General features: G+C 37.8%; 1 protein-coding gene across 1 annotated transcript in view; it reads left to right on the top strand.

Moving 5' to 3' along the window:
* Positions 1-7,425, top strand: part of LOC148675349 (potassium/sodium hyperpolarization-activated cyclic nucleotide-gated channel 1-like) — a 33,581-nt gene extending 26,156 nt beyond the window's left edge. Inside the window, exons 10-11 of the mRNA XM_088626595.1 lie at positions 4,752-4,919; positions 7,146-7,425. Coding sequence (XP_088482721.1) covers positions 4,752-4,919; positions 7,146-7,174 — 197 coding nt within the window. The 3' untranslated portion in view covers positions 7,175-7,425. The remainder of the gene's footprint in view (positions 1-4,751; positions 4,920-7,145) is intronic.
* Positions 7,426-14,201: the final 6,776 nt, after the last annotated feature.

Here is a 14,201-nt window from a genome sequence, read left to right as displayed (position 1 = left end):
CACTGTTGAGACAGGATGTTGAAGCCACATTGCTACCACAAATTAGAACTGTAAGAGATACCGTACAGTATGTCACACTATAACACTATAACACTGTATAACACTAACGAAATTACTGTTTATTTTTTACATAGATTATACAGAATTATTAGTAACTGTATAAACAGTAATTAGAAAACATAATTTTATTTTAGACTTGATCATATAAAATATACATAGTGGCTTTAAAAACATATCATATTTAAAGCAAATAAACTGAAAATAAAATAAAAAAAATAAAAGTTTTGAGTAGTGATTTGACAGTTTGCGTAGCTTAAGTTGATATGTATACAGGTCTCCACTACATTTAGATTAATATATTTAAATATTGTAATAACATTTTAATGATTGTTTGCTAAACAATGATGTTAGTAATGTCATCCAGATGAAGGCAGTCTGCAAGAATGATGCTAATACTGAACTGTAATTGATGTACGTTACACAGTTGATATCTGTGGGTATTACTTTACAGAATTCTTTAATATTGTAACGCAACGGGGGCTCAGGCGGGCGCCCTTGCCGCATCTGGTCGGCCCCATCCCAACTGGAGGCTCGAACCGGGGACTTCCGCGTCTCTCTGCAGCGACCTAGCCCCGTGAGCTAAAGAGAGATCTCTCCACAGCCCAGTAGCTGTGGTCCTGCTATCACAGGGAAGGGCGGTGACGTCACCCGCTCTGGTACGCCGGCTCTTACACAGTGCCTGTCGGCCGTAAGCGTTACAATATGTATGGTACAGTACATTGGGAAATGTAGTCTTTTTGTCTATGTATTCAGCTCACGTCACCAAATTAAAAACAACACACTAATATCTAACACAGCACAAGTGCCAACTGTCGATCTTCTTTGAGCTGTGAAGCACTAAATTCAATATGCTGGAACAGACTGCAGTATGCTGCAGTTTGCTTACCACTGACGCAGGTTTTGATGTGCATTTTAGATGGGTGCATCTGTATTTGAAAACTACCATTTCAGTTATTTTTTGTTTTAGTTAATACGTCTTTGACATTTGACCCATCTTTTAATCTTTTGGCTTGATCTCTTCTGTAATTTCCTATGTCTGATGCAATTCTGTGTGTTGAAATTAACACTGTCATGAATCATACAGGTAAATCATAATTGGTACAAGTGTGCAGAAACTGCCTGGAGACTGGGTATATACAGTAAGTGATAGGTCTAAATCTCCTTCAGTTTAGACCTATCATCTATATGTCCATTCTCTAGGCAGTTTCTGACACCTGTACTAATTGTACCAAAGTCTTCATATATCATTTTAATCCCATGGAACAGTTCTATCACAAATCTAAGTTTCTTGCTTATAACCATGGATCTTTTAATTACCCCTGAAATCTCTGAAATGTAAATACTTAATTAAAGATTATTCTGCTATATTTGTTTTCCAAGTGCATAATTCTTATTATAGTAAAATAAGAACGTGCAGACCACATTGTCGTTGCTATACTGTATCTTGCTTTACAACTCACCTTTTCTGAGACTACTGCATTGGAAATCACCTTTACTAAAAAAATTAAGTCACTAATTAGAAAATGTGCAAATTATATAGATCTACTAAATTATTACTAAAAGTAACAGTAGGCCCAGCCATTTTCTAGCTTTGAGACTGCAAAAAAGCTCCCTGGTGTCTGATCAGCTCTTGGGTTTTTATTAGCAGAACCTGTAAATTCCAGAGCTTTTCTTGTCTTACGTATCTCCAGCCTCTTTATTTACCTAGTCTTTCTCGTGCGGATTGGCTATACTGGAGGCACCCACATGCCTGTTCGAAGCACAGGAGACAGTTCACTCCTTTTTAACGGATAATAAATAAGTTAGGTCCTTTTTTGCTTGTAATTATTCATACTACAGCATAAAGCCATTGAGCTTTTTCAGCCATTTTTCAAGGATGTTAATACTGCTATTATACAGTACACTGGTTGGAGACCATATTGTCAAATTAGTATACTGTTATCAGACAAATTTGATTAAAGGGTGTTTTGTGTGCAATAACATTTGCAATCTTCTGCATGTTTACACATAACAGCTGCAGACATTATCTCCCTTTATGCCATTCCTTCGCAGGAGGCTGAGAAGGCTTTTTACTCAAGTGGAGCTATACAATCAATTGAAGGTCATATAGGTTTGGGATCAAGCTTCATAAATATGGGTAAAAGTTTGCCAGTTCTTCAGTAAAGTTGTTCACAGGCAGCAAGTGATTATGCTAGTTTGCAATTTCCAGGGACGCAATGGGTTTCCATTTCCAGCACTCTTATTTCCCTTGTCATTGGAACAACTAGGTAAACCTGTCCATCCATCTAGTTTTTCTGGGCCTATTTTTAATTAACCATACTCAACGTTGCATATAACTGTTTGTTCACAATATATGTAGATAATGTCTTTCATTTTTTACCTCAGCTGTTAACTGTTTTTGTGGATTTTCATTGCCCCATCAAGACTTAAAAGTGATTCGATTCAAGTCTACATTACTGCCATTACATTTTGCAGTGGAGAAAACCAATTGCGCCACTGGTTAAACACTTTGTTAGCAGTGCTTTTCAGATTTAATTTTCTTAACATGCTATCCAATTAACAACTATAATATCAGCACCTTTAAATATCTGACTTGAACATTTTTCCAGTTTTCTTCTTGTGTCTCCATAAATAAAAATCATAAAAGTACATTTATTTCCTTGCTAGAATTTTTAGTTCTGTGATTCGTCTTTCTCCCCATTTTTGGTATTGACAGAGACTGTGCAGTAGAGAGGCTATGGTCCATGGGCATCTGTTGTCATCTTTCTACACATTGCGGGAGTATCCAGTTAAGTCAAGTGTGGTTAGGTTTTGGAGATATGTCTTCTCTTCTTTCTCCACGATTGTAAACAAGAATACTCCTTGCTCTCATCTAGTATTTATGTATTTGGCTGGTGCTTTTATCCAGGCAATTTACATTAAATCCCTTTTATACACTAGGCGTTTTACTGGAGGAATCTGAGTGAAGTACCTTGCTTAAGGGTACAACAGCAGCGCCCCACCTGGGATTTGAACTCACACAACCTTTCCAATTCTGAGTCCAGAGCTTCAGCCAATCCTCCCGTGATCTTGCTAAATGGCTAAACTCCAATCTTGGCCTCCCACAGCAGCAGACACAGTTCTGGTTGGCTGGCCTCACTGCAGCTGAGAAGATGTCTAGATTGCACTGGGAGCCCCTGCATTCCCTCCACAGATATTAATTGGATCCTGTCCTGTCTTGACTATTTATTTGGTGCTTTACTATCAGAATCCATAGTGCAGAGCGTGGTGCTGGTGGGGGACTGGGGAATGGTGAGGGATTAGAGTGCCTCTGCTGACGTGGTCAAATCCTTACTGTATAGTACTTTCATCAGAGATGTGCCATTTCTTTTCAGGCATCTCTCTGTAGGAGACTCAGGGTGGGGAGGGTCGCCACTGATGGTAGGATGTTGTGTAGGAGCTGTTCTGGGGGGTGGAGTGAAATCATTTTTTTCCCCTTGTTTTGTTGTGATTTGGAACGTTTTCAGTTAAAATAATTGAAACAGGGCACAGCAGAGGGGCTCATCTATAGTAGTAGGGTGGGTATTTGCAGACAAACTTGATGCTGAGAAACAAGTTCCTTAATGTCATTTTAATGCGTCATAGCCATTTTCTTTCTAACTTTGAAGCTGTGCAGAAGTTAGACCAATTAACACGTCACCACAGATCAGACCATAAGAGGTTTCACTACCCTTATCCATCTGTAATTAGTGCTCGGAAAAATGTTTGGAAATTCAAACATTTTTATAGATGTATCCTCAACGACAACTTAAGCATCTGTGTTGATCAGAAATTATAGCTGGCAGAAACACAAGTAATTATTATAGGATTGCATGATGAGGGCTGCATGGATGTACTACTACACCATGCCTGACTAATTTGATTATGAGCTCATGCAGAAGAAGGAATAGATTGTAATGTATGAGACCTGTCCTCCCCTTTCATGCAGATGCTTTTATTATTTCTTGCCAATCACAGACAAATATACGAGTATCTATAATTGTCTTCTGCTACCATTTGAACAGAGAGAAGGGGTTAATAGCCAAACTCATTCTAACAGAAATACAGTATTCATATTATTTAGTTATAATATTTATTCTGATCATTGTGAAACTTGTCCCTTACTTTTGCCACTGCTTTGTAGTAAAATATGCTGAATTGAATTGAAAAATATGTTGATAAACCTGATAAAAGTTTAATTATGTTCTTAATAATTACTTGCTGTAACATACCGATAATGATCGATTAGTCTAAGGGCTAAGATGGACTGTGTGGCCTCCTCTTGTTTGTAATGCTTCTTATATTATTATGAACAAGTACTTCCTAAGAAAGTCTGGGCTGAGTGCTAATCGACGTGTGATTCACAGAAGGCTGGAGCCCAATCGATTTGGAATAGGACAGTCTTCACACCAGTGCTCTCTTCAGAGTAGTGTAAATAACAAAACTGTGACTTCTTGTGATGCTCTAGGTTACATAATTCAGTGTTTTAATGCTTTCCCTTCTATGAGCAAGAACATAGTACCTTTTCATTGAGTCCCTCAGAAGAAAAGAATTACAGCATCTTTATCTGATTTGCAGTATTTTTTGTGTTACAAATGTTATACATTTTATATCCAGTCTAAAGCGTCAGAAATGCTCAGATGTTTTGTCGCGTGCTGTTTTGACTGGAACAGAGCTGTGCCTGATCAGAGACGGGAAGCGGACGGCCAGTGTGAAAGCCCTGACACCCTGCAGACTGTACTCCCTCTCGGTAACTGGCTACAGGGAGGTTCTCCAACAGTTTCCCGAGCTGCAGGCACAGATTGAGAAAGTTGCCATTGAGCGGCTGAAAATATTGGAAGGTGGGCTGTCAAACTTTTTTTTCCTGTTGAGCTATCCAATGGTTTGATCACTGTAGAACTTATTCTTCTTTCTGACAATAATAAAACTCATGATAGTTCAAGACATGATTCTAATCTCCTACAGCCCTGTTTATTTAGCAGTACTGATGTTCAAAAATACTCTAAATATTGCGTTTTATTAATTTATTGCTTGTATTTATTGTATTTCTCCACTACAACCATGATAATGAAACACATATTATGCTGGCATTAAAATTCACCAAGATTTCTGAGAATGTATTTGACTTTATTTGTATACCAGCTCCTATTTTGTTTTGAGGTGTGGAGAGGAGAAAGGTGTATACTGATGTTTAAGGACATATAATAAATAACGTGACACTGGTTTAACAGGTGTTCTTATTGAATTGGAAGGTTTAACAATCCTGTTAAGCTAATGCATAATTGTGTTTCAAAATATTTTAGTTGACCTTGATATTTCTGAAGTTACTCTAGAATAACATTGTTGTTACGATATGATAAACACTCCCCATCCGTCATTTGTTCACCACTATACACATCTTTTTAAATAAATTAAATGTATTTCAAACATATACTATATATTAACACCAGTTGTTACATTAAAATTTCCTTGTAAATAATATTAAACCTGTTTACGAACTCTGGCTTTTTGGGGGAAAAAAACAACATTAAATATAATTTTATGTTTTATTTCTGTTTTAGACATATAAATTATTCTTGCCTTTATGCCTTTTCTTTTTCATTGTACAGATGTAGTTCATGTGCGTGATAAAACATCCTCCATTAGAGGTGAAAACAAACAACAAAAAAACAGAAATGTGCATAGACCCCAGGATAGGAGGGTTTATCCTCAGAGCTCATCCAAATAGTTTAGCTTTTGATACCATGTGGTAAGCCTTTAAATAAAGCTTAATTATCCTGACATAATGAAACCTTTTCTTTCATTCGAAAAATTGATCATTACGTGTTATATTACGTGATGAATGTTATTAGTTTTTGATTTTTTAGTCCATCATTATTAGACATTATTAGACTTGGAATAGTCATCTGATTATCTGCCCATATCAAATAATTCTATTTTTCACCATACGAGTTATAAAAGTAGCCAATTTACCTTAAATGGCTGCCTTTATAAAATCATAATGCTAAGGTTCGTTGTCGTCCACAATTCAAACACAAATTGAGATGTATTCGAGCATGAGAATACGGTGTCTAATGGAAATGCCTCTCGCATCCCCTCTTCTGCGTTTCTTGTTGGAAAAACACTGTACAGTACAGTCTGCCTGTAATACACCTCTTTACACCACTGCACCATTACCTTATGATATCAATCATATTTTTCCTTTTAATGGAAATTACACTGCATTTAAGACTCAATTCAAGTCATTTGCTTTTTTATTATAGCTTGGCAATCCACTGAAAGCTTTTCTGTATGTGTGAATATGCTTGCTTGCTTTTAAAATAATATTAACAATTGATAGCAAGGTCAATAAAACTATTGTCTGTTTATTTTACCATGTTGTAGCTGTAAATTATGTATGTTCTCTATTAATGCCATAGGATGTAAGTTTTTATTTGATCTGTTCTTAAATACTGTGCAGTTGTACTTTCTGTATATACCAGAGTATGCAGTAAAAATATAGGAAATGTAGTTGGTTTTGTCCATTTACTAGAATACTTTCTGTTGTGTGTTGTTCAACTCTTTGTGAAGTGTTCAATTATTTTGTAAAAATACAGTCGAGTCAATTTACCATTTTGTATTTTTCAGTATTTCCATTTTGAGAGTTGAGCAATCTTTATCATAACAAAAGTTTTCAAATGCAGTAGATATTATTTAGTAAACTGCAGAAACCAGTGTTTGCTTTTTCATTAGTGATGTATAGCGCCTCACAAAACCACAGGTGCCTGGGCAGAAAATACGTGTTTTTACATGAATATAAATAAACAAATGAATGAACGTCTCCCAAGGTATAACATGCCTTACTATAAAGCTCCCAAACTCCTTCGAAATAAGGCTTCTCTCTCCTTTTTCAGGGTTATATCTCAAGATAGGAGCATTTTCTGTTCTCCACTTAAATATCAAACAGTGTCCGACTTTAGTTTTAGGATATGGCAATGTTTGTGTTTAGGTAATACATTTTTTGACAACAAACAACAGATGGCTTAACTACAAAAATAGATGGATTGATTAATGCTTTTTTCTTTCAGATGCTGTTAAAACAGAAAAACCCTGCTGAAAATGAGATTATTCGTACCAAATATAATTCAAGGCAAGATAAATTATTAACAGCCTGTTTGTGATATTTGTATATGTTGTTTTTTTAATATCCTGTTTTGTATTAGTGAAATTGCATTTACTTTTTTTCTTTTTCGATATTGCCTTCTGTCTTGATCATTTTAAAAACTGATACAAAAGTAAAATAATACTTTGATGAAAAATGTAAAATGTTGAATCATCTACATAATAAAGATTAGTTTCTACAGTTAAGGTTTTTGTCCTGATAAATTATTGGTGCTCAAATTTTGCACTGGTAGATGCTTTTTCATAACATATTCTAATGCAAATGCAATAAAGCACAATTTAGTCTTAGAATAAAAGTACTTACAAAATCATTTATGTGAGGCATCTCAGAATGCTACAGCAGCGTCTGCTTTATTAATGTAAATGTTTGAAGCAAATTAGTATGGTAACTTATGCCATAAATTAGGTGTTATTAAATTCATCCCTTCTACAAATGTACCAGATACATTGAAATATATTTAAAAGCTTATTACATGAGATATAGGTAAGTTAGAAAGAAGAGAATTAGCTCAAGCACAGTTAACCTGGAGTTCTAGTTTGTTACAGAATTATTTAGTGGTAGAAAAATTATTGCTCCATTAGTTGCTAGAAAATTACAGTAAAAATAATGACATACGTTGCAGGAATAACTTTGAACAAGCTGCATGGCGGAGCAGTGGTTAGCTTTGTTACCTCGAAGTGCTGGGATCCTGGGTTCATTCCAGATCCAGGGTGCTATCTGTTCTATACGTTCTCCTCTTGTTTGCATTGGTTTCCTCCCACAGTCCAAAAACATACTGGCAGGTTCTGTGAAAACCGGGCCCTGGTGTGAGTATGTGCATGTTTGTGTGCCTGCCCTATTATTGACTGGCACCCTGACCATGGTGTACCCTGATTGTTAGAAAATAGATGGATGGATGAATAAAATCATCTGAAAAAAATACAATGTTTAGAAAATGACCTGCTAATTTCATCAGTAGTACCAGGGAGTTATGGAGTGACAAAGACGCAATAATCTAGTATGAAGACTAGACACTAAGGATCAATTGTTAGATGCTGACACAAGGTTGATGTCACGATTGTAGTCCCTCCTCCTTAAGGGCACTCCGACTCTTTCACTTTGCACTCTGAGTTTAATTCTGTGCACCTGACCGCTGTGCCCAGTCCACCTTAAAAGCCAGGCGCTGACGTTCAGCCGGGCTCTGCATCTGGTTTCCGCACCGTGCGCGTCCGGGACCTGGGAGCGCCTGGTCCCGTTCCCTGTCCGCCGGTTCCGACCCGGTTCATGGTTTTAATTCCTGGTTTGGATGGACCGCCTGGCTATGGACTTATTCTTGCGTTTTTGGATTCCCTCTATGGATTACTTCTGGATTGTTTGCCTCGGCCACACCTCCCCCGTGCACCAGCGCACTTTGGACACGTCCCCCTGTTTTCAGCCCCGTATTCCTGCAGGACTTTTTCCTAGTGTTTCCCCACTTCTTCGGATTGTGTCGTCCGCATAGGGTCTGGAAAGAACTGTTCGTTACAGTTGAAGCTGACACTAATTTTAAGCAATTTCATTAAGAAAAACATTTAGCATTTTTTAATGTTGTTGTTTTTTAATGAGTGTTGTGACGTTTCAAACTGTGAAAAAATAAGCTGTTTGTTGCTTTTATTAAACTGATACTATCTGCTAAATATTTTATTCCTTCCTGTAATGTTCCAGCAAATTTAGGCATCCTTTTAGGTGATTATCCTGGTTATTCTTTTGCATATTTTTGTGTACATACTTTATATAACTCTTTACATTTACTCTGTAGCTGTCATTGACATACTGTATGAGTATGGCATACAGTATAACTAGTAAATTGTTCCACACAACAAAATACTGTTGATATAATTCAAAAGAAACAAGGCATCCATAACATTCTGGAGACATAGATCTATTTTAAAGTAATTGTAATTTTTTCTAATGTCTGAATAAATAAAACATACTAAATATTTAAATTGTTAAATGTTGATACATAGGTATTGTTAATATTACAGTGAAATGTGCATAATATACATTTACATTCAATATAAACACTATTCTTCTTTCTGTTTATATTGGAGCCCCAGTATCTTCTTTCAACATTCATTTAAATGGAAGGACCAATTTCAGGAGAGTCTCAGGATATCACAAACAGCTCATTGGTGTAGGCTACTTACTCAGCAGCTTCTGTGTGTCTCGGGAGTTTCACTCACGTTGTTAAGAGATCTCTGAGACACCAGCTGGTCTTTTAACTATACCAGTACTTTTAACTAATCTCCAGTAAAAACAGATCTGAGTTTCCACTTTAAATGGATACTTTTCTTTAGATTATCAATCTTCATATTTGCTACAAATGCTTAAGGCATTTTGAACAAAGTTCTGTTTAGTATGCACTAGATTCTTGGAAATTCTATTATACTGTCTACAGCTTTTACAATGCTACATTTACATTCTTTCACAGAAATGTACAGTCATTTAGTATACTAGTATTTAGTTTTTGTAGAACTGGGTGTAAGTATGAGCAACCTTTGATAAAAGGTAAAATGATAGTTAACCTGAATGTTTTTGTAATCCTGTAAAACATCTTTTTTCATTTGTAATAATGATTACAATGAATTATAACCTGTAAATGCAGTTGGATTGTCTCTATAAAGTATGCAAGTTAGACCTTCTTTATCCATGAATGATTTTATGAATCCATAAAAAGCACAGGATTGTGGATTTGGAGTGCTGGAAATGAAGACAGTAATATGGTGCTTCAGCATGTCACAATTACAGAGTTGTATAGAAAAACCGTTTTTCAGTGAAACTTCGTTTGATCTAAATTATTAAATCACACAATGAATGCATGTCCATGTACCTGCGTTATCTTTACCAAACTCAGTCACTGTCTTGTCGATCTGAAGCTGAGTAATGTGCTCTTTTGTTTTTCCTTGTATCAACCACTCATCCATCTACAGAGATGGAAAGTGACGAAAGTGTTAGGAGTCATAGTTGCATCAGCGTATTATTTCACCGTTTCAAAAAATCAATATGTGTACATATTGATTTCTTTATTGGATTAAGGACTAATTTAATTTTGGTGACAGTAGAATCTAGGTGATGCAGAGTTGGATTTGAGTACTGATTAATTTTTTAAGAAAGGTTTGCACTGAACTTGAACTCCGACCATGCCATCTAACAGGCACTCAATAGGAACAGCATTATAGGAAATCTCATGCCAGTGCTGCTGTGCACTTAGTACTTGCAGATTTGATGTTGGTGTCAGACCATGTGAAAGTATAGCCCTTAGCCAGCTGCATCCTGAAAATCAAGCATAAACACTTTTATCCCCAGCTGTTGCTGCACTTTAAAGAGGGCAAATAAAGAGATGCTGTAACATCTCGCAAGGTAGCTGAGGAGACGTGTTGCATTGGCTTTGACACCTGAACTTGAGAGCAGTTTATGTGTTTTCCAAAGGGGGAGTATGTTCACCCCGGACAAATGAGAAAAGTCACAAACAACACAGCCAGCAGACAGGATATATTGAGGCAATTCCTGAGTAACAGCTGCGACCTGGGTGGTGTAAAAAAGTCTAGACACCAGACTAAGTGGCTTCACTGAGTCACTGACATTTTAATTCATGCATAAAGGAAGCAGTGTTTGAGTAGAGTGAGATTCCTCTGTTGAGGAACTGGAAATGTATTTTACCAAGTCTGTACTAATTTAAAAAACAAAACAAAATACAAATGCAAAAAACAGGGAATGCTCACACATAAAAAAATAGAGGAAACTAAGTTCTGAAGGGAAAAAAGGCACCAGACTACTCTGGTAAGTTTTTAAAGCAGCAAAAAGTAATGTAGGCAATCTTGTTTACATAGGAACAGCTTTCTGTAAGGCGCTAACCATGTGCGATTTAAAAGTATCATCACGTCCACCCAATCTTGTAAAATAGACTTTTGACTGCAGTTAGTCTTGTTAACAAAAGACATCATGCCTGAAGTTAGATACAATTTTGGGAACTGTCAGTGAAAAGTAGCATTTGAGGTCTCGGTGATTAAGCCACACCAGTTACTATACATTCAAAAGCACATTGGTTATATTTGTACAAAAGCGCTCTGTCACAGGTACCAGGTGCACGATAACTCTCCCTGTGGTAGAAAAGGTCAAGAGCAATCATCTTCTGGGATTACCAGTTTGGTGATGCTTACATTCTATGCAAGTTTAACAGTTATTACAGTAGCTTCCTTGCTGGGTTGTTAGAGAGAAAGAAAGTATTGTCCCACCCTGCATCCCATTCTGTCTAACAGTAGAAAGGCAGCCAGGAGTGGACTGATTTTGGAGAAGAAATTGCAACAGAGAAGAGAACAGAGCAAGCTCCTTGTGGTGACTGTATAACAATCAGATCAGCCACTGGATGGGAGGGCCGCACAGTGTCCCTTGGTATCCCATAGGCGTGAAGCCCTGAGCAGAATCCGAGAGGCACGACACAGGAAAACATCGGGAGCACACAAACCTCTCTCAGGATCTGTAACACACGCAGGCCACTGTCATCAAATAATTTTTTCTTTGCTTTCTACCATGTTTTGGAGATCAGTTATTGAAATCAGCAATCCCCCAGTCATTAACTTTGTCTTTACCGTTGTCACGTTGACACTTTTGGAGAGACTTCTTTGATTTAACTGCACCTTGTCTCATAAATCATTCATCTAACAAGTCATTCATCTTGGGGCACATACAAAAGAGCCCATTTAGAGCGTCAAGCCAATTTCATCTGGCGCCTGTGGCCAGATACCTTTTGTCGTTAAATGATTAATCCTAATTGTTCACGGATTAAAGTCCTGAGCTTAGTCATGCTGTACTGTATGAATCTGTCATTTGGAGGCAGAAAGCAGCAGATATGAAATCTTAGGAAGGAGGGGGGAAAAATTCCACAGTTAAATCACAGGCTCTTTGAAAACTCACTTTAGACCAGTGTATATTATGCTGTTAATATACAGTAAGTAACCAAATGACTACTGTTATTTCCAAAACTCAGTAAGTATAATTGTGAATGCAAGCATGCCTAATTAGTGTTAAACATCATTGTTTCAGATGATATATTCAAGAAAAGAACATTTAAATTTCCAGTATGTGAAAAATTGGGCTTTTAAAAGTACCTTAATAAGGCAATAATATTTCTTTGTAATGCCATTTCTACATAGGATCTAACCTATTTTCTTTGCATTGGCCTACAGCATTCCCCCCTCTTGTTTCTTTCATGATTGCAAGTGGGCACGTTGTACAGTATGGCCTCTAAAACATTTAGCCACAGAAGTGGAAGTGGAACCAATTTACACGGGAATTTCAAGAGCAAGATGGGAAATCCAGATGTTGTGTTCACTTATAATATGGAAGGCGTGCGTTCTTTCTCACTGGTCGCCTCTTCACAAAAACGCGCCACGCGCGTTCCCAGCACCCCCCCCCTGCTCAGCCCCGCTACTCCTCTGGTGACTGCAGCCACAGAGCCCTGACTCGGTTCCTGCCTTCCAACACCTCAGCAGCACCTACAGCCGACCACATGTCTGCTGCTTAAGATTAACACGCTCGCCCATGCCCCTTCACCAGCGGCTGCAGCCCTTACCCTCTGCAGTTCAAAACAGCCGCTTTTCCCCGGCTCTCGCACAGACAGCCTCTCCAGCGACCACACCCGCACACAGCACACGTGTCTGCCTCCTGCCAGGCAGCCGGTTTCACTGGGTCCAAGAGAGGTTTTTCTCGCCAAAGAGAATCGCGCTCAGAAGTGAGTTTAGACGGGACATTTCAGTGGGACAGCTGAGCTCGTAGCTGGCCACCCATCAGGGCCTCAGCGTTGAGCAGCGGTGAGCTCCCAGCTCATCGCCAGCTGACACGCTGTTACAATATACTGTATATCTGCCCTCCGGTTAAAGAGTCGTGAAATCAATTAGCAGAATCACGCTCTTAAAATTGTGAAGCACCGGTGATGCTTTAAAAACATTTTAAACGAGAGCATTAAGTAATTAAACGATGAGGGATGTGGGATATTTATAGATCACAGCTTTATTACATCATTTTTACACCACTGTGCTTCAGGCATGGCTACCTCAGACACAATGTCCACCACACTGGCATGTAAATACTAACACATGGAAACTAGAAATGTGCTGGGAAAACAGCCAAAGAAAGGGTGTTTGAACCTATGCAGTGCTAACTTGCATGTCAGCTCCAGTCTTTCTGTTCCATGTGGATGACAACGGGGAAAAAATGGTACAGGCTTTTCACAGACTCGGTTAGCTGTCATCACCACTGGGGAGCTGCTTCATCACTGACATCATTCCGAGGCCTTATCCAGTCTCTGTTCACCGTGAGAGGAACGCGGAGCATCTTTATTCTTTTTGATCAGATAAAGTCTTGGGTACAACTGGAATGAGAAGGAAAACAAGAGTGTGTCAGTCGTGAAATTATATCTCTAAGAAAGATATCTGTCAAAACTCCAGCTTGATTGACAGTTGTAAGTTCATATATTCTTATACAAGAGTACAGTATCGTGTGTTTAACTATTATTGGACAAAGGTCTGGATTAAATCTAAACTTCAACTTTACGACCTGTTGTGAATTACTCACCAAATGTTAGACCTTGATTTTTTTTTGATGTAGCTTTCTTCTTTCTACCTAAAAAACATGCAGTCAGTGATAAAATGTTCACGTATGTTCAGAAAGTTCAGGAAACTATTTCTTTATGCTATATACCGAGGACATAACTACCAACACTGTTTTTTTTTCTAAACAGCAAAAAAGTATTTTTTGAGGCATTTTCTTATTTGACTGTGACTTTCTATTTTCCCTTCATCCATCTGGTACTGCAAATTCTTAATCAACTCAGCTTAACGGCACAACATCTGTCCTTTATACCAAGCTCAAACGTGAATTACAAGACAGCTGGTGGTTTTTGGAGAAGCAACAGGTCTTGCTGAACACTGATGAACCAGCAAAC

The sequence above is a fragment of the Lepisosteus platostomus genome, chromosome 3 (assembly GCF_059453375.1).
Source record: "Lepisosteus platostomus isolate fLepPlt1 chromosome 3, fLepPlt1.hap1, whole genome shotgun sequence".
Lineage (NCBI taxonomy): Eukaryota > Metazoa > Chordata > Actinopteri > Semionotiformes > Lepisosteidae > Lepisosteus > Lepisosteus platostomus.
This window is presented reverse-complemented; position numbering and strand designations above follow the sequence as displayed.